We start from the raw sequence: 21,389 nt of genomic DNA, 5'->3' as shown, positions 1-21,389 counted from the left end.
GAGTAAGGAGAGAAGAGCAAGGACGTCGCATATTTACGGCATCGTGCGCCTGTGAAGGAAACTCTACAATGAATATTTTTGGCTTCGTCTCCTGAGTCAAGAAACGAACTGCCGAATATTTTTGGCATCAGTAGCGAAAGGGTTAAGAACAGGGACTGAGAATAAATGCCAGTGACTATATCAGAATTGGAACCGTTAACAAACTGGAACTGATCCATCTATATTTGCTATAGTAATTGAAAAGTAAACAATATATGTATATGCTTCTACTTACAGTCAATTCATTGTCCTTCTCCTTGTTGAGGACCCACTGTTTCCCTTGGATTTGAGGGTCAATCAGGAGTGGGTATCTATCTCCTTTGGTGACAATTATACCATTCTGAATAGAGAGTTCATCACTTGGAAGACCCTGAAGATTCCACTCCCCAATCTAAGAAAGTTACAAACAAGCGTGAAAAGCATCATCATGGTGAACATGGCGTAATACATTCTTGGAAAAATACCATCAGTGAGTGAAACCAACCGTTGCGGTGTCCACCAGGTTATCAATTATGTCCAAGTCATCCGTCATGGGGATATCTCTCTCTTTGATGCCTTGCTCCCAACTCTTTTGTAAATTGATTCGGTATTCTTGATTGAAGGGTCCTAAGCATAAAAGCTTGTTTGGATAAGAATACAAATGCATGGGAATTATAAGGATTTCTATTGTTTAGGTACATTCAGAATTTACATATAAAATATCCATAATTAATGATCATCTTTGATGATGGCTTATGGAATGGTTCTGCTACAAATTGTACTTAAAATGAAAAGTTGTAACAATTACAATGCAACCCCTTTCAAAATTTGGGTGATGCCAACAGGGGCCTTAAATCTTTCTATCCAACAGGAAATGCTGAACAAAATATTTATGCAGCAATATTTGGAAAGTAAATAAAACCCATAACCTTTGATGAAATCAATTGTTTTGGCTTTAACTTTGTGAAAATCTATGTTGAAATGAAAAATAAACAACCTTGGTAATTTTTCACCGGAAATTTTGTATTGGTACGACGTGTGTCAATGCTGAGGTGTCATTTTCAAGTACTAGAAAATGATGTCTCAGTGTTTCAAAAATTTCCAGTGAAAAGTTACCAAGGTTATTTATTTTTCATTTCGCCATAACCTTCACTTGGAAATGGAATATACTTGGCCTTAGGTATTGGAAAGTAAATGAAAAGCAATCTGAAAGTAACGTTGGTAACCTTCAGAGAGCAATTGGAAAGCAACATGCTTTTTGCCTGGGAGTATTCCTTTATTTCACGTAATCTTCCTATTATACAACTGCAAACTGTTAGCGTCATTGTCACGACTCAATGTGTGAATACCAGAAGCCATTCATTCCTTTCAGTATATGCCGTGCCATCAGTGAGATATTAATGTTCTCATTGTCTCTCATTGTACGACATGCAGGGGTGGTTCCTCCAAGTGGACACTCCAGTGTGGTAAGTTGAAGCGTAAACCCCATCATATCAGCAAAACACTATTTGAAACAATGTTAACAATCCTTGAAAAAATGCTGACAAAGATAAAAACTAATATCATTATTAGCCCCATTTAAAACTAGCAGCACTTTCGAGTGGCGCAGCCAGGAATTAAGGCTGGGGGAGGTTTAGGTGCAACTAATACCGGTGTGTGTGGGGGTATGGAATACCCACCAGGAAAACTGGCAAGATTAGTAAATTGCAGACTTTTAAGATAAATGGTTTAAAATGGTGAGTTTTACGACTTTCTGAGGGGTATTTTATTAATCCCTACGCTATTCTATTGGTAATATCAATCCAATTAAGAAAAGCAGATTAAACTTTAAAATCTCTCTGAGCTCTGGGGGGGTTTTATCCCCCAAAACCGCCCCCTCGCTGCGCCACTGGCACTTTCATCATTATAACAGTGGCTCTCTCAATCACCATGAATAATAGAATATGTCTGCTCTAAATACTGATCATTGACTAAAGGAATTTCAGGGACTGTAGTTACATTGATTCTCATGCATGCATTACTTGGGCACTGACCCCTCCTCTGCACAGTGAAATAGTTCTGTAAGGCAAGGTCCTTATAGAAGGGAGGAGAGCAAGCACAGCAAAAGCTCCACTTAGTCGAGGCCCACACACCAATTGTTCACTATAGCCCTCCAAAAGTGGGAATTATCCATTTCTGCCTGTTGCTACATTGTCACAGGTAGCATCAGCAGCATATTTAGGAAATAATGATGGTATTTAAGGATGAGTCACCCAAATATGAGAGGAATCCAGTAAGAAGGATGGCATCTCCAACAAGTTGCTCAGTCATTGACTTGAAGAGATGTGACTGCTGGGTCCAGCGTTGTCTCTCTCCAGACAGCCCTTCCAGCAGTTTTTGTGCTGAATCTGTCTTGTTTTGAAGTTTTTGAGCATCATCCTCCAGAAGCTAGCAAGACAAGAAGTTGCAGTGGAATAGAATAGATATTCATTATGCTCTGAACATCACTCTTTTATTATCCATCACTATCACCCTCAGAGCAAAACACAATTTACAAATATCAACAAGTATATGTACAGTCACTTTCAAAAGTTTTAGGAACAAAGTTTGTGGCGCCACTTCTGCTTCTCAAGAAAATTTAGTTTCCCTTACTCCATTTGTTTTCCTTGCTCACGCACTGCAAATATTTCGCTTCCATGTGAAGATATATGAACAAAGAGGGAGAAGTTAGCGAAATTTATCGTTTTGTTTCGATCTTTGATGGATTTAATGATTAATTTCGTGTGCACACTCTGTGTCCTTGCTCCGGTTTTCACTGCTGGTATGATATTATGCATTACAAAAATCCCAACGCCAGAAGCCGTGGTGGCGTAGTGGAGTTAGTGCGACGTCGTCATAGTAAAGGTTGTTGGATCGATTCCCCTGCTCGGAATTATTATCTCAACATTTTTTTTCCTTGTAACTCCTTTTGCATTTAATAATGGGTTTCAAATACTTTAAATTCGCTGTAACCGTTATATACTTTTTTTAATGGTAAATGGTGATATACAAGTTAAGAATTGGGCAAGGGTTGACGTATCATTTTTATGGGTTGCTAGTACACATTTTGAACGTTAGGGATTTGCAAAAGGGGTAACCGTAACCCGACGGTAAGGGGCGCATTAAAACCCAGCGTTGGCATTAACTTAGTGATTTTAGATTGGCGATGAAGGGTCATACATATCAGTTGATTATTGCATTAATTAGTTTAGAAAGCTGTTGATTATCATGATTTTCTGCAATGAGCTCCATACTTTTTCACCCGTCCCTTGAGACGGGTGATATGTGCGTCATTATTATGACGTCCAACTTGACTTACATACAGCAAATAGCCTCTATAATCATCACATATTACTTCATTTGGGTTTTGCGTTGAATGTGTTTTCTAGTTTTCAATCAATGCAAAGATCCAACTAATTTGTCAGAACGGATTCATCCAAGTAATCGGCGAGCTGGTAATGGAAACCTGTTGATGTTATACCCTTTTGCGAATGCACAATCTAGAATTTTATCCAATGAATTAGAAGAAGGCCTAAACAGCCCTAAGAAATAAAAAATATCTTAAGAGACCTCTACGCCATCATCAGCGCAAACCAAAGTACTTCAATCTCCTCCCTTGCCGCCCTTCTATCACCTACAGAAAGGCACCCAACGTGCGCAAATATTCCGATCCACCCGCCCCTCCCTCCCCCACACTGCCCCCCTATCTTCTTCCTCCTCAACGTGCAACCGCCCAAGATGCAAGTGCTGCTTCTTGTTTCGCTCCACCTCCCCACCAGTCATCAACAAATCTTCCTCTTCTCCTTTTTCCTTTAAACTCTTCATTTAATTCCATCTACCGACTATCCTACAATTTCTGCCCTGCCTACTACATTGGAGAATGCACCACGGCAGTATCCATTCGAATGAACAACCATCGCATCTCCACCAAGTCCCCCCCATTCGTTGAACCAGTACTCCAACACAAAATAGTTCTTTCGAGCAGTGCTTTTCCCTTTCCTAAATCGAAATACTACCAGAAAATTCACCCAGCACAACTGGGTGGAAACAGCGTTCAAACCGCCAGGGCTGAACGTCGCTAATTGCTAGCCACCAGCCAATCCCTCCCCATTTCCCCCTCACCTCCACCTACCCCTTCAACCTCCCCCCCCTAAACTCCACAGAAGACATCAGCAATCCAAAAGATGAGGATATTCACATTCCAAGGATTCCCATGATCCCATCTTATATGCCCTTAGGGTTCAAATAAATTCAAATTTCGGCTTCGTGTTTCATTCGTGATGATGATTAGCTAATTACTATGTCAACCGTTGAGTGTTTGTTGTCTGAATTTAGGAAATCCATGTTTTTCTCATGAACAATTATATGTGTCATGTTCAGTGTTGGTAAACTATCCGCTTCATTTGTTCGTGCGTCTAATAACAGAGCAAAAACTGTTGTATATCAGAAGGTGCTAGTGCAGAATAAACCCAAATGTGTAGTGTACACTCAGGTTCGTTTAGGTACGGGGCACGTTTACGGAGTGCACTTTTACCAAACCGAGTTATAAATGGCTCGCCACAATTTGGACTTTATTAACTGCTTTATAAAACCACAATGTCTAAATTTTGATAAGTTAAAACATAAAAATTAGAAAATTCACAGAAAGAAATTGGTCATGTACGCCAAATATGGCAATCGGTTGGACGCCGTCCTCAGGTGTGCGAGAATTTAGTTCGTTCTATGAGCTCCAAATTGGAGGCGGTCATAGAAAATAATGGCGGTATTACTCGCTATCAATTAGATAAAACCAACGCTTACGCCTTCCGAAGAATAATTTTGCAAGCTTTGCCATTTTTGTATCATGTTTTGATTATTTTACTTTTATTGGTAGATAAAAGATGTTACGAAAATTTACAATTATTTTTTATGCGTATGTTCTGATAAAAAAACACGGCAATAAAATTATCAATTTTAAAGTTTTCCATAAGTTTTGGGTTCGCAAGTAATTATTTTTGATTATTTATTCAATTATTATTTTCACTTTAAGTCATTTTTATTTGATTATTCGGGGAGAGATGATTGACATCCACAAATTTAACTTACCTGGGATTCATTTTATAATTTGTCATGATAATAGAATTTACTTCATTCCTTTAGTTTTCATTTTTCAATATTTAAAGGTTTATCTGTTAAACGATTCTCAGTTAAGTTAGAAAAACTTGAAATTATTTAAGAGTTGTAATGGGTTATTGAGCTCTACAACGCTCTAGCGCTATGTGCCTGCTATGGTAAGTGTATAGCATGAGTGGGGTTTCACGGAGACAGATTTTCGTTTTGACAGTGCATAGGTAATTCTCTCCGAGGGCTTTTTTCAAAAATCTGGTGGTGGTGGACATTTTTCTGTTGAATGTCGTTCCCATCCTGTGTGGTGTGTGGGTAACACTGCAAGTACAAAATATCTGTCCGTCGCATGTGACGTTCAGACCCTTGGCGCCTTTCGTTAAGAACAAGAGAAAGCCGATGCCAGCTTTCTCTACTCCCTATCTTTTTTAACGTGCTCTGAACGCGCAATTGAAGTTATTTGTCGTTCGCCTTAACACAGTACTTGAAAGAGGATTCAAATATTGGCGAATTCCTTATTTCCGCCATCTTTAATAATGATATATATGCAGGGGTGCCGACTCATAAAAACTGGGGGTCTTACCCAGGGAATTTTTATAAATAGTGCGTTTAAAAGTTTAATTTCGAAGCTCTATTTTGAATCCCTAGACTGAGGTTTGTGGTGGTGAACACTGTTCTTTATCACCCGTCTCAAGAGACGTGTGATAAAGCATGGTGCTCATTGCAGAAAATCATGATAATCAACAGCTTTCTAAACTAATTAATGCAATAATCAACTGATATGTATGACCCTTCATCGCCAATCTAAAATCACTAAGTTAATGCCAACGCTGGGTTTTAATGCGCCCCTTACCGTCGGGTTACGGTTACCCCTTTTGCAAATCCCTAACGTTCAAAATGTGTACTAGCAACCCATAAAAATGATACGTCAACCCTTGCCCAATTCTTAACTTGTATATCACCATTTACCATTAAAAAAAGTATATAACGGTTACAGCGAATTTAAAGTATTTGAAACCCATTATTAAATGCAAAAGGAGTTACAAGGAAAAAAAATGTTGAGATAATAATTCCGAGCAGGGGAATCGATCCAACAACCTTTACTATGACGACGTCGCACTAACTCCACTACGCCACCACGGCTTCTGGCGTTGGGATTTTTGTAATGCATAATATCATACCAGCAGTGAAAACCGGAGCAAGGACACAGAGTGTGCACACGAAATTAATCATTAAATCCATCAAAGATCGAAACAAAACGATAAATTTCGCTAACTTCTCCCTCTTTGTTCATATATCTTCACATGGAAGCGAAATATTTGCAGTGCGTGAGCAAGGAAAACAAATGGAGTAAGGGAAACTAAATTTTCTTGAGAAGCAGAAGTGGCGCCACAAACTTTGTCCTAAAACTTTTGAAAGTGACTGTACACTAAAACATAGATTTAATAGCAGATATGATACAGAAACAAAAGACAATAACAAAGACATGAGGATCGAATTTTTACAATACATATTTGCAAAGAACTTAAAAAAATTAGTACCATGCTATTCCAAAATGAAAACATTGTGAAAATTGATCAGGGAGACAGCAATAGACGGTGGCATATGCTGAAGATTTCAATAATGAAAAATGCAAACTGAATAAAAAAATTAAGTTAATAATTTTCTTCCATTTATGGTTCAATGTAACAAATCACATGAAAGGGTGAGACACTCACCTTCTTATCATACATGGCCGCATCATAGTCAGCTTTGACAATCGCAAGTTCCTTGTTCTTCTCCTCCAAGATACTTTCAGCCTTCTCCAGCTCAATGGATGCTCTTTTCAGTTTGGCCTCTTGCACCGCCAGGTCAGCCTATTTTTAATCAAATTTATCATCTCAAAAGGGGTAGATTAGGGAAAGTAACATAACATCAAGATTTATGATGACTTTTTGGAAAGTCATCTCTGTGATTTAATTTAACTACAGCAAACTCCCAATTATCCGGGCTACCAATGGGGAGAGGCGACATGAATATTCGGAAAACACAAATAATTCAAACTTTAAATTTCATTTCTTATAATTTTCAAAATTTAGGTAAATAAAACAATTTATTATTATTTACACACATTATCGGTTAATTTAGATTGCTTCCTGGAATCATAATGAGCTTCCTTTTCCTAACTGCGATCTTTGAAGCGGCGATAATATGATTGTGCTCATACTCCTGCTGTTCCGTGTAATACCTAGTTTCCGAAGACCATGCATCCATGGCTGCAAGATCACGGATTCAGAGAAATGGTTTGAAAGAATGCTTCAAAACCACTGTGCGACGTCGCAAACCATAGATCAGGCACCCAGTGGCGGTTTGCCCATAAGGACTCTCGGACGCCGCCCCTCCCAAATATTTTAAAAAGTAAAAAAATATTAATATCCATTAATTTATAATTATACATCTAATTAATCAGAGTGTTTTTTCAGTCGCATACATCGAAAGTGTAGGAAAAACACGAAAAGAAATAGCGCGAGACGTTCGTATTTGTAGCCGTGGGGCGCTGGCCAGAACGTCCCAATCCATCCCCATGCAGTTCTATGGAGAGTGGTAGTGGTGGGGGCTGCTGGTGCTATGACGCGTCTAACGTTGTGTCTTATGGAAGTCTTGGGACGTCGTCCGAGAATGCGCAGAGCGACGAGTGAGTTGACATTGCTGCGCTGGCCGGCGGGCGTATAATCTGGCGTCTACTTGGTGCTGCCACAGAAAAGGGACCTACGGAATCAGAATGGACACTGTACTGGGTGTAGCTATACGATTTTAATTTTTAATTACTGGTAGGTATTGCTACAGAAAATAAATTATCTCATTATGCTTGCGTTTTTGGGTGTTTGAATTACGGAACACATAAAATCCAACCAGTTAAAGGCCGTATTGACGTAGGAAAACTATTCTCGAGTATTTGCCACAGTTCTGTTATGATTACGAATTTCAAGAGCCTTGGGGAAACTAATATTATAATATTTAGGCCTTAACAATGTATTCATATCTTCCCGATGATTAGAAATGTGGAACCTATTTTTCAGATGAATTTATCAAAAGGCCTGCAGTATTGGGAAAAATCAGTTAACATTCCCCACTGATTTATAATTTAAGAAATAGGTGCGTGCGTGATAGTGTGAAGGATTAAGCATGATTTAACCCGTAAAACGTGATTTTAAATAGAGTTATTCAATGAATGTCATGAAGTGCCGCGTACAATGCACCTTTTGTGTGTAGATTCATCATTTTTCTAGCCGTCCTTGTTCTATTAGTTCATGTTCACCTAATTCCTCAGCAGCAGAGAGGTAGCTGTCTGACGGAAAATGGGTCTGATTTAAGTGGCTTCGAAGAGTTCATATCATGGTGCAGAGATCCTTACAGCTCCTATCTGTGGCTCAGAGTCATCTTCTTTTACGATCTAGAATTTTTTTTCTATTATATCATGGCAATTATTTCGAAGACATGGTTATTCCAAGTGCGACCCGTTGGCGTTTCGTGTGTTTACCACATATGAATCTTAGACTCAAGGAGATGGTCCGTGACGTCTTCTGTTTGCTTGAATGCCTTTGCTGACCTTAAATTCGTCCCTCAGCTGAATCAGCATTAGTGGACCACGACTTCTATCTCCCTTGAGTCGTCCTTATAGTAACAGCAAGACTCTCAGAAAGAACGAAGTGAAATGAGTTCAGGCATCATTTTCGAGGAGTTAACTGTGAGTAATTGCCGTTTAAGAAGTTTCTAAGTGCTGTGTGTACATTCAAGAAGACAATTTTAATTAATCAACAGTGCTCGTTTTTGATTTAGGGAAATATAGGGAAAAATTGTCCCAATTCTGTGTCCAGGCACCTTGTTCTTTTTGATCGTATTTTTCGTCGGCCTATTTTGTGTCGTCCCTTGTTTATTATAGACTAGTAACTTTGCCATGCGTTCAATAGGAAAGAAATTGTTGTCCGGCGCTGATTTCAACGAACGTGTAATTGATCACTTTGCTGGACAAAAGGAAAGAAGGATGGACTTCTGCAATATAACTAAAGGAATGTGAGTATTTCAGATTTTGTTAAAATTGTGTGTTTAATTATTGATTTTAAATCATATTGTATTCAAGAAGCAACGCAAACACCTCAATCAAAGTTTACATCTGCCATAGCAAAGCGCGTGCATTCTAGTAGTGTTTGTTGCCTAGTGGAAGTCAGTGACACTCCCCTCCCTCCTCAGGTGTTGCTACATAAGTGTCATTGCTACATAAATCATTGCAAATATTGTATAGATTTGACAAATAACGCATTATGATTGCAAAACGAACAACAGAAGTGTATTGCGGGCATATTCGCCTAAAGAATGTAGGCGCTAAAACCGAAAGTTACGTATTTTCGTTTGTATTTGCAAAATATAGCAGCAAATATATTTTTATTCTTCAAGATCATTGATCAGTATAATCGAGAGTCCGGACTAAGCCGATCCGTTTGACCGAGAGTCTTCTGCATTAAGTATTTATTAATCAAGCTTTATTAGGAAAACTAGGTATTTTTGTTGAAAAAAACGGAACATATGGCATCACAAAATTTAATTCCTAGATTGCCGTAAAAACTTAATAAAATACACGAAATATTAAAAAATTATGACCCCCCGGTGGAGTGCGCCCCCCCTAGCATGCCGCCACTGCAGGCACCACACCACATAGTTGCGTCTTGCACAAGCTGCCTGGGATGCAACTGCTGATTTGTGATCACTGAGTGGAACCATGCCCTTCGATGGTTGACAAAAAGGAGCACGTAACTCCCGTGAAGGTCACAGGCACGCGATCACGCTATCACACAGCAGTTATAGGACTTATGGCAAATTATCTACGCTGGCGAGTGCCAGGCTATGATTCATGCTACCTCTACTTCCACTTTCCCTGCTGCCTTCACTTCTACTATTCCCTTCCTCTCCAGTTTAACCTTGTCAAGTTGCGGCATAAACATGCCCGAGTGCGATGAAATCTCTGGTTCTCTTGGGCGAGGCCACGGCAATACATCCACATTTGCAATATAAAATATACAATTAAAGATCACAGATAAAATTTCTCTTAATTTACGTTTGGTTTACCATTGAAGAATCTTCTAATATTAATAAAAAGTTTTCTTCCTGTCCCTGATTGTCGTCTGCAATGCTAGATCAGAGACGTACAATAAACCTGAAACATTCCTTGTCAGCAAGTAAATAAAATATGAATGTAATTCCATTTTACAAAGGGGATTCCAATGGAAATAATAAGACTGGTTTCGCCTTACATTAAAATGCAAATATCCGGGTGCTTTTTGGGTTCGATGATTCTTTTAATATCGTGGAAAAAGTCGAAGGATTGCAAACTTGTGGACTGATAATCCGCAACACAGATAAATCACTGCCGGATGATCGGGAGTCTGCTGAACTTCATTAATACCACGTGTGAGGGTTTCTAAGAACCGATCCATACATACTGAATCAATGGGTCAAAGGTTTGAATACCATATGATGATCAAATGAATATCAGATGAAGATCAAAATCAAAAGATGTATGATTGAGGATTGATGCAGGGAATTGAGTGTTTTAGTAATGTCAAGAGGAGCAATTGGTGGAAAAGGCAGGCGTGAGGAGGGGTGAAGTGTGGAGAGGGAGTGTGTGCTATGCTGTGGAAGGAGGATGAACAATGCAAAGAATAGGTGCAGGGACCACCCACCAAAAATTAAGCCATAATTGCTCACCCCTCTTGTCTTGCAATGATTGGTTTTAGTAAATTAATTCATATTCATACAAATATTAATTTGGAAAAATCAACAAACCTTAAGAGGCAGCACTTCTTTATTTATCCCATAAAATATTGCCATTGAAATTGTCCATTGAATTAAACCAGCAACATTACCACAAGCTTGTTTGGCACTTTCAAAGGTGTATAAATGGTAATCCAGATACGGCTGCATCAAGTCAACTGTTTCCCCATTTATTTGGTCTTTCGGGAAGTTTTGCAAGTTGGACAAGAATTTGGTGTCATTCATGACCTGAAGGGAAATATATTTCATTTATTTGTGATTGAGAGATCCAGAGATTTGAGATATGTATACATACATAGCATATACATATTGGCCATGTCTATACATGAATAAACACACACATAAAAATGCATCAACATTAAATGAAGGGATGTACACTCATATTCAGACACAGATAAAAATAGCAACCTCGTTTATTACAAAATAGCCAAGCACTCATAATATATTTAGAAATGGAGAAAGTTTAGCAGATTACTCTTGAAAAAGGATATCTTACTAACTATGTACATAGTTTCAATTATGGTGGTAATTTAGTGGTAAAACGTGCCAAACCTATGTATTTTGGATAGAGATGTACGAATAGTATCCACGAATACTCGATTACCTCGAATACTAGAAAGTATTCGATATTCGAGGTCTCGAATAATTATACCAAAGGTACGCTCTTGAATACTTCGAATGCTTTGAATTTTATGCCGTATACTGTCGCACACTGTCGTTGGTAGTTGACTCGGAAAATAAGAGAATAATAGAATCGTGTTCCACCCTTCTCTCTTTCTCCCCACTGACCTTTTTCTGCCTACCCGCTTTGAAGTTCCACATTTCTGGAGGTCAACTGCTGCTTGAGTACCGTGGGATAGTTACATTAGCGCATTTCCCAAGATCCGCTATCACCCTCCATTCAGCACTGGCCCCCCTCAGAGGCTTTCCTCTTCTCCGAAATAAAAAACAGTTCCCAGCTTGCGCACGGATCATATTACGAGGACCTTAGCTTCGAAAAAAATATCAAGTTACACAAGAACAATAGAAACGTGTTTCGCACCCCCCCTTTTCTCACCCACTGACCTTTATCAGCCTACCTGCTTCAAAGTTCCCATTTTCTGGAGGTCAACTACTGCATGAATCACCTATTAGCCCAAAAGGTGTCTAACAATGACTTTCGGCAATTGATATTACACCTTTATTGGATTGAAATATTAGTAATGTGCACGTAATTTAAAAAAGAATAAGACCAAACATGATGTATTTCTGAATTCATTTATCGGAAAGACGAAGAAATATGAAGGAGACTTAGCATTCTGGCAAAACTCGATATCATCGCAGCTGAGCTTTTCGGAGTTGACATGGTATTTTTTTCCGAAAACGTATATAAAGTTACAATTTATGAGTTATGCTATAAATCTCTATTGTCACAGTAACAGACAAAGGGATATTTTCTCAGGATATTTGATTATTCCCTGATAGCAATTCGAATTCATCTTCTTATCTCGTGAGAACTTTCAAAGATGAACTGAAAATAATTGAAGAAAATCCGGTGGAGAAGCGCGTGTATTTTGCAAAACACCTCAGATTGTCCGCTAGCACTTGACAGTGAGAGTGGAGGTAAAGCAAGCTACCTGTTGAAAATAAGAAGCTGGATGAAGCCGAGTAACAGATGGGTGTGCCGCTGAAATAGCGTTTGGCAGATAAGAATGTATACATCAGACAGAAATCCATCGTAGCAGTGTAAATGCCGAGACCGCATGCAATCATTTTTCGCAAGGTGGTTTGTCCCCTTAGAATATTTGAAAGAGATGTTAGTTGAATCAACTATTTGCCCAATTGTTTCCATAAAATTAAAATATTCCATTAATCAGCTAAATTCCTGTTCGAATCCTTTAAAGGAAATTAAAATACTCCCCAAAATCTTGTGTTTCCCGTTGCATAGGCAACCGAGTCAAACATTCCCGCATTCATCGTTTAGTATTCGAGGCATTCGAAATTCGAGGTATTCGAAATTCGAGGTATTCGAATATTCGAGCAATGATTTAATATTTGAATTCGATATTCGAATTCGAGAAATCTGCTATTCGACCCATCTCTATTAAATTTACTTTTGTACATATCCATAACTCCACTGCAAAAACGCTCAACAATCACCCACCGAATCAAATCCGCTCATCTAGTACCCCAGCAATATGAATCAGCATAAATGCTCACCTCCAATTCTCCAAGCAGCAGAGGTGAGCGCTTGTGCTCCGGCTACTGCCAGCTACTGAGCGTAGTCATGTTGTTGGGCTCCTAGATGAGCGGATTTGATTCGATGGGCGATTGTTGAGCATATGTGCAGTGGAGGTATTGATATAAAATGGGGATTTTACTGAGTGAATTTTCCATTGCCACCATCTTTATCATGCTCACTTTATCTTTAAATTAACTTCTTTCACCAGATTTGCAGGTATTTATTTCCACCCGAATAGATCAGCAAAATTCCTACAGATTGCTTATGCTAGAATACTAGTGATTCCGACATAACAACACTTTGAACCATGTTCGCTAGTTGAAAGCAAAGAGTTAGCAAAAAATATAGTGAAATAACATCAGAGGAATTCGAGAAGGAAGAAGAGGTTTTCTAGAATTTTGTGAACTTGATTTGGGTCTTGTCCCGACAAAGTGATGGCCATTAGTAAAAGTCTCCTCCACGCACTATTTCAAGGTCATCCAAAAAAGAGAATCTTATATCTGGAATTAAAATAAAGACACTGGAGGTTTTACACAATCACAACAGCAGTATATATATTGTAACAATACACACCCGCTTACCGTGCATCGTCGAACAGAGATTACGATCTAAGTTCTTAAATTGACGTGGGTTCTGCGGCTTGCGGTCAAGATGGGAACTCAGAGCTTAGCATTGCAATGGCGCAGCAAGGAGATAAAGGACCTCGTACACAGCGTTTGAATATCATACACAATTTATTAAACAAAAAAAAATGAACACTTTGATTCTTAAACACTAATGAGAGATGGGGTGATGCGGACTTAGGCGAGACATAAATGACACACTGCAAAAACGAAACGAATATGCCAGAAATGATGAATTCGCAAGAAACAAAAAGAAAGAAATCTTACACCTAATATATGAGGGATGAGATGACTACTGAAATAAATGCACAGAAATGGGCAAAAATTACACTGAACATTTCAAGAATCGACATGACACGGGCACTCGTTATCTTGTTCAAGTTGCGACTAAATCCACTGCACTTCATTTTAAAACAGTTTTAGGTAATGTTCGTTGCTTTACTTTAAAATATTACAGGCTCCACATTCTGTTTTATCAAAATGAATCTGACGTCGATCCTAATGGAATGACGTGAACGGGAGAAACGAGATCGAGACGGTCTCTAGACCGGGAAAGAGTGATGTGAGTTTATCTATGAGACCACTGGGTTATTAGGATGACACACGTTAACACTGGGGACTTTCTTCGAGGGCGAATGGGCTGGCTGGAGCGGGAGAGGATCGGGATTATTTCCCTGTCCCGGGAGAGGGTTTAGAGTACTTAAGTGTCAAACGGCGGGTCCGAATCCTGGTCGCCGCATCACGATCCGTCAACCGCGGGGAACTACATCCCGCGGATCCTCGGATGTTGTCGTGATGTCTTGACGAAGGCGAGGACACTTTTCTCGTTCCTCGACTGCACTCTGCACTCTCCTCTCCGGCACGCCTTCCCCGTTGTCGTGTTCCCCGACCTCCAAGATGCCGTAGCCCGTCTGCAGCGGCCTCGTTCTTACTGCCCCACCTTGGCACGTTCACCGCGTCACCTCTTCTTCTTTAGCGGAATCAACCCCGAGTTCACCCAATACCGGGCCTTATATACCCATTTGAACACAACAAAAGACGTGCAAAATGATACCAGACGAGAAAAAGAGGTCGCTCATTGCTTGCTACGATCGCGCGCCAACTTGAACAGGGAAAAGGGCAGGACACAAACGCGGAATGAGCAGTGACGAGGCTTTTCGTCACAATATGTATTGCCTTATTCCGCCAGCTTCCACCCCACTTTTATGCAGGAAGAATGGAAAAGGGGAATGTTTCAATGCGTGGAGATCAAAACTGTCTCCTATTATAGCACAATGGACTTGGGTTTGTTGGAGTTTCATTCTCATGTCGCCTATCAGCCATCAAGGTTGGCAGGTGTGAGAAGGCGCTGCTCATTTTTTTTGTGTGTTAGTCGGACAGTTGCGCCGAGTAAATGTGTGGTTCATAAAAGTTGTTTGCTCCTGCTTATTGTGCATTTTCACTGCCCACATCAACTCTACGCTGCTAATCAGCCCACAGGTTACGGGCCCAGCGTACCTATCATCCTCAAACTGACAAGAAGTGACAAGTGTTAGTCGAGAGAAGAACCGTTGAGAAGAAAATTCATGCAGCCGGCGTTAAGCGAGAGAAAATGATAAACGAAGGGAAAGTGCGTGAAGATGATAATTACTTGAGGTTGAATCAATATAATTACTACGTGTGGGCCATTCGTACACAAGCTGGACTAATGGAGAAGAACTGTTGGAATGCGTCTGACCCTGGATTCAATGACGTGGAAGAGCTGAATGCGGAGCAAGCACAAACAAACAGGAGAGCCTTGGTGCATATTTTCAGACATGTTAATGATGAATATCTGCAAGACATAGGTGATTGTGAACAAGCGTGAGAGGCCTGGCTGACCCTTGAGGATATCCATGCAACATTTACCCTACTTCACACTGTCATGCTAATGAAAGAGATGGTACACGTGGAGAAGACTGAAAATATAAGTATGCAGGCGTATATGTCGAGAATTTGGGATATTTACAGAAAGGTGAGCAAAGGCGGAATAACATTTGCCGATAAGCAAATTGCTATGATTTTCCTAATGGGATTGCCTCTTAGTAAATATGAAGGGCCAATCCGTTCAAAGGAGCAGGAAGGGACCCTTACTACTAGAGCTGTGAAAGCAAGGTTACTTGTAGAAGAAAAGAGGGTTCAGATCATAGAGTTATTAAAGGACTATTTACTCTAAGGTTCAGAGAGAAAGTGATCGGAAAGAGAGAGAGGAAGGACCGACAGCATTGACATCAATGAAAGGCCATCCATTCAGCAGAAATCAGCCCGATGACAGAGGCGAGAGGAAAAACCATCACGGAGGAAACGGAAAGATGCGAGGAAGTGGCGTAAACGGAGATAAGATGATAAAAGCAAGTGAGTCTATGTGCTTTGAATGCGGAAAATGGGGACAGGTTGCCAGAAACTGTGACAGTCCTAGGTGTGATGCTTGAGGCAACCATGGTCATGTAGCAAGAAAATGCAATCAAAAGAGGGTTGAAATCAACAGGAACCGAGGAGAAAATGAAAACAAGAGTGAAGTGGCCACAAACCGATTCAGAGCATGTATTCTAAGGACTCCTACTTCTAAATATGGCAAATCTTCGTGGGTCGTGGACTCGGGAGCTTCAGATTACATGACGCCACATCATGAATTTTTCAGCACCTTCAAGGAACTGTTAACGTAAATTTGACAGAAGCATGTGGAGGCTGGACATTGGGATTGACCAGTGCTTTATGTACCCAAACTAGAGTGCAAACCAATCTCTGTGAAGCACCTATCTGATAGTGGAATTTGATAAGAACTGTGCAATCGGCTCCAACAATGGCAAACCTCTATTTACTGCTCGCGAGTCAGGTGGACTGTATTTGCTAGTTGCAAAGAAAGAGAGGGGCAGTGGCGGTAGGTGAGAGTGAGACCACGTCAGAAGATCCTGATGAAGACGTGGAAGCAACTGCATTGAGGACTGCGAAAATGTGGCACCAACGTCTTGGGCACCTTAATGAGGAAGCAATTAATAAGATACCTGGTCTGAAGGAGGTGAAGGAAGATGAAAAAGAGAAATGCACAGTATGCATACGAAGAAAGATGACGAGAAAACGATTCCCAAAACAAAGTGATAGATATGGTGCATAGTGACCTAATGGGTAAAATCTGTCCGGCTTCAAATGGTGGTACGCAGTATGTATTGACTTTCACAGATAATTTTTCAAGATATTTGAGAGTGTATTTTCTTGCCAAGAAGAATGAAACTTTTGATAAATTTTTACAGTTTAAGGCTGAAGCTGAGAATTTGCAAGGGTCTATGCTGAAGGCTATTCAGATGGAAGGTTGAGGAGAATATTGCAGTGACAAATATGAGAGTTTCTTGCGAAAGAATGGTATCATGCACAAGAAAACTGTCCCTTATTGTCCTAAGCAAAATGGAGTATCTGAGAGACAGAATAGGACACTGGCAGACATGATTCCTTGTTTGATTATTCAATCAGGAGAACCGGCAAATTTCTGGGCAGAAGCTACGAACACTGCTTGTTACATCCGTGTTCTGTGTCCATCTAGAGGAATAGGAGACCGAAGCCCCATCGCGCTGTGGACTGGCAAAAAACTGATGATGGAGGAACTGATTAATCTCAAGAGAAAGGGTACTTATGAAATTGTGAGGAAACCCGCAGGTAAGAATGTACTGGGTTGTAAATGGGTTTTGAAGGTTAAGCAAAAGCCAGACGGTACTGTCGAACGATATAACGCTCGATTAGTAGCACAAGGTTTCTCGCAAATACCTGGTATAGATTTCAAAGAGATTTATTCCCTTGTGATGAAACGTAAAAGCATTAGATTGTTAATGGCTTTAGCAGTGGAAAATGGATGGGTTCAAGAGCATGTGGACGTTTTCTCAACATTTCTGAACAGTCCATTGCATGAGGAAGTATACATGAAACAACCTAAATACTTTGAGGAAAGACGTCAAAATTATGTCAGTAAACTAAATAGAGTATAATGGTCTTAAAGAAAGTGGGACAGAGTGGTATGAACATATTGACAAGGTACTTTATGACCTAAAACTTAAGAGACTGAAAAGTGATAATGTGTGTATTGTGATGAGAAGAAGGAACTCATAATAGGGGAATATGTAGATGATTTGGCATTGTGGGGGAAGAAATGTAAAGTTGAGTAGGCCAAACAACAATTATCTAGTGCATTGGAAGTCAGAGCATTGGGTAATATGTACCAGATGTTATCCATGCATGTTGTGAGACCTAATGATGGAGAAAATACACCCATGCCTCGTATAGCGCAATTTCGATACAGTGCAAATTCATTCCTCGGGGAAACATCTCAACGCAGTGTAGTCTAATCAAAAAACTTAAACGCTCTCGTGATAAAATGTGAACTTGCGCTAATTACACATGAAATTGCTACCATTTTATGCATATTAATAGTATTGCTTGCATCAAATCTTCTTTTTTGTTTATATATTAATCAAAATCCATTGCTGTGCAATGGCCAAAAGTGATACTCGTCATTGGGTCCAGATAGCTAGCCTACCAATATTTATCTTGTCTACTTAACAGAATGACAATTGTTAATTTAGATCATTAATTAAGCATGGAGCTAGTGGAAATGAGTTTTTTTTTAGCAATACGGTTTGAGACGTAATTTTTGCCGTCATAGGTTATCGGGCTATTGACTTCCAGGTAGAGGGTCTACGCTAAAGCCTTCAAGGTCATCGGTATTCACGGGGAAGAAATGGAGCGGTGGCCGAGTTGCATATGAATAGCATCAACACATAAAAGGGTCCGCTATAGAGTCTCAAACACAATGGCTTCATTCCCTCCCCGCAGTCGTAGGCCCTCTGCATCCCAGGAATACAGTTCAGCAGCTGAAGGTGATTTCGATAGAGCCATACAGAGCAAAAACCAAGAGAAAAATGGCAAAAAATAGGAATGCAGGTAGAAAAATCATGAAGTTATCAAGAAAAACCATAAACCTAGAAGAGAAATTGAAAGAGGTCAATTGCTTTGTAAATGGAGAGCATCAAAGAGATATTATGCGGAAGTTTAAACTCACAATGCCTCATTCTGAATAGAGACGAAGTTAAAACATCAGTGACCTCAGACACAACAACTTCAACCAAGTGGTCAACACATACGGAAAGTTCATTGTGAATCTGTACAAAAAGACTAGGGTGGTAATCGCTCCGAGACGTTTAGTGAAAGCTCCGGTTGGTTCCAGAATTTTAAACGGCAAGCAGGTATTTTCAGTGCGGCAATATCAGGTGAATCTGCAAGTGTTGATAGCGCAGTCACTGCAACATTTTCTGATGAACTCCAAGCCGTGATTGAAAGTGGCTCCTTTCCCCCGCAACTAGTTTTTGGTGTTGACGAGATGATATTGTTTTGGAAAAGAATGCTATTTCATTCATTCATTGTCAGGGAAGGAAAACCTGGGTCAAGTTTCAAGGCATTTAAGGATTATTTCACGTAGCTGCTAATGCCTCAGAGGACTTCAAATTAAAATGATTTATCATGCATAAACTCCACTAGCTATGAAATGGCACTCAAAGTAGCATTTGCCTGCCATTTCGATGAGTGAAAAAAGGGCCTGAGTGACACAATAGTTGTTTTTAGATTGGTTTGAAAAATCGTCAACTGCCGGCAATGCATTACGACCCCTTGAGATAGCAGATGTTAGCCCATCCGTACGACAGGAGGGAATTTTAAAAGCACGTACCAATTTTTTTAACGTGAATAAACACCTTTGAATGCATGCCTACCTTCTTTAAAAATATTTTAAACTATAAAATGTATATAAATAATGTATTCTAAGGCTATTTATGGGAATATATGTATATGGTTTAGAGTAACTTTGATACCAAACACCTATGCTACCAGGAACACATCCTTATCTTCCCAATGTTAAAACGCTCTCATATAACGCAAATTTGCATAGTGCAAAGACCCCAAGAAATGCATCCCTTGCGCTATGCGAGACATAGGTGTATTATTGATCAATGCCATTAGGTATAGCAAATTCTGCGTGAATATGGTATGTGAGATTGCAAAAGTCGTGTGTCACCCCTCAAAGTAAATGGAGAGGGAGATTCAGAAGTAGAAAGTGATGAGTGTGACCAATATCTGTATCGCAATGCAGTTGGTAATTTGTTGTACCTATCTGAATCTAGCAGACCTGATTTGTGTTATGCTGTGTGTGAAATCAGTCGAAAGTGTGATGACCCAACAAAGAAGGACTGGAACAATGTTAAGCATATATTGCGATACCTTTTGCATACCGTAACTTAAAGTTGAACTATGAAAGGAAAAATGCACCCATTGAGATTTATTGTCATTTTGATTGGGCAAATGATAAGAATTGTAGAAAACCTATCAGTGGATGGATATGTAGTCTAGCTTGCTGGAGCTGCAATTTGTTGGCAGACTCTTAAGCAAAATGTGATAGCATTATCTATTGTCGAAGCAGAGTATCTGTATTGCAATGTGTGAGGTGACAAAGGAGGCATTGTGGTTACTATCAATCAATCCTTGATGAGTTGGGGCAATCCAGATTTCCTAGAACCCCTTATAAAATATTTGCTGATAATCAGGGAGCTATTTGTTTCAATAAAAACATAATTTTTTCTAAGAAATTAAAACATCTGGAGGTCAAGTACAACTTTGTAATAGATTTTGTAGAAAAGGGGAAGGTATGTTTTGAGTATGTTTAAAGTAACAATAACTTGGCCAACTTGTTTACTAAATCTGTAACTAGTGTTGAAACTAAGGATTTTGTGTCCAAGTTGGGACTAAGATAGTTCTGTTTGTGAGATGCACCTATATTTTTTAAATTGATTTAATTGTGTTCATTTTGTGTCTGATATCTGACAAGTGGAAGTGTTGGGGTTTCATTCTTGTGTCGGCTATCAGCCATCAAGGTAGGCAGGCGTGAGAAGGCACTGCTCATTTTTTTGTGTGTTAGTCGCGCCGAGTAATGTAACATGTGTGGTTCATAAAAGTTGTTTGCTCCTGCTTGCTGTGTATTTTCATTTCCCACATCAATGCTACACTGCTAATCAGCCCACAGGGTTAAGTGCTTGCATGAAACAAGGATGGAACTTGAATAATAATCAGTTAAACTCTACATAGAGAAAAATTGCTTTCTCCGACAACGATGGATTAAATGACACCGTTTACAACTACTACTGCAAGATTTTTAGATGGAGCAAAGGTTCAGGAACATATCATTTGTTTCAAGGTTCTTCATGTTTTTCTTGGTTTAAAGTTTGTAAACCCATGTCTCGTATAGCGCAATTTCGATTAGCGCAATTTCGATATAGCGCAAATTCGTTCCTCGGGGAAACATTGCAACGCAGTGTAGCCTAATCAAAAATCTTAAACGCTCTCGTGATAAAACGTGAACTTGTGCTAAGTACACACGAAATTTCTATCATTTTACGCATATTAATATAATTGCTTGCCTCAAATCTTCTTTTTTGTTTATATATTGATCGAACTCCATTGCTGTGCAATGGCCAAAAGTATTACTCGTCATTGGGTCCAGATAGCCGGCCTACCGAAGTAATTTATCTCGTCTCCTTAACAGGATG

The 21,389-nt window shown here is 39.6% G+C and overlaps 1 protein-coding gene across 1 annotated transcript in view; it reads right to left on the bottom strand.

Moving 5' to 3' along the window:
* The window catches only part of LOC124166854 (dynein axonemal heavy chain 8), a 424,156-nt gene that overhangs the window by 118,751 nt on the left and 284,016 nt on the right, over positions 1-21,389 (bottom strand). Inside the window, exons 52-56 of the mRNA XM_046544564.1 lie at positions 10,960-11,175; positions 6,858-6,995; positions 2,271-2,445; positions 524-645; positions 275-430 (exon numbers count right to left, since the gene is read on the bottom strand). Coding sequence (XP_046400520.1) covers positions 275-430; positions 524-645; positions 2,271-2,445; positions 6,858-6,995; positions 10,960-11,175 — 807 coding nt within the window. The remainder of the gene's footprint in view (positions 1-274; positions 431-523; positions 646-2,270; positions 2,446-6,857; positions 6,996-10,959; positions 11,176-21,389) is intronic.

Source organism: Ischnura elegans, chromosome 10 (assembly GCF_921293095.1).
Source record: "Ischnura elegans chromosome 10, ioIscEleg1.1, whole genome shotgun sequence".
Lineage (NCBI taxonomy): Eukaryota > Metazoa > Arthropoda > Insecta > Odonata > Coenagrionidae > Ischnura > Ischnura elegans.
This window is presented reverse-complemented; position numbering and strand designations above follow the sequence as displayed.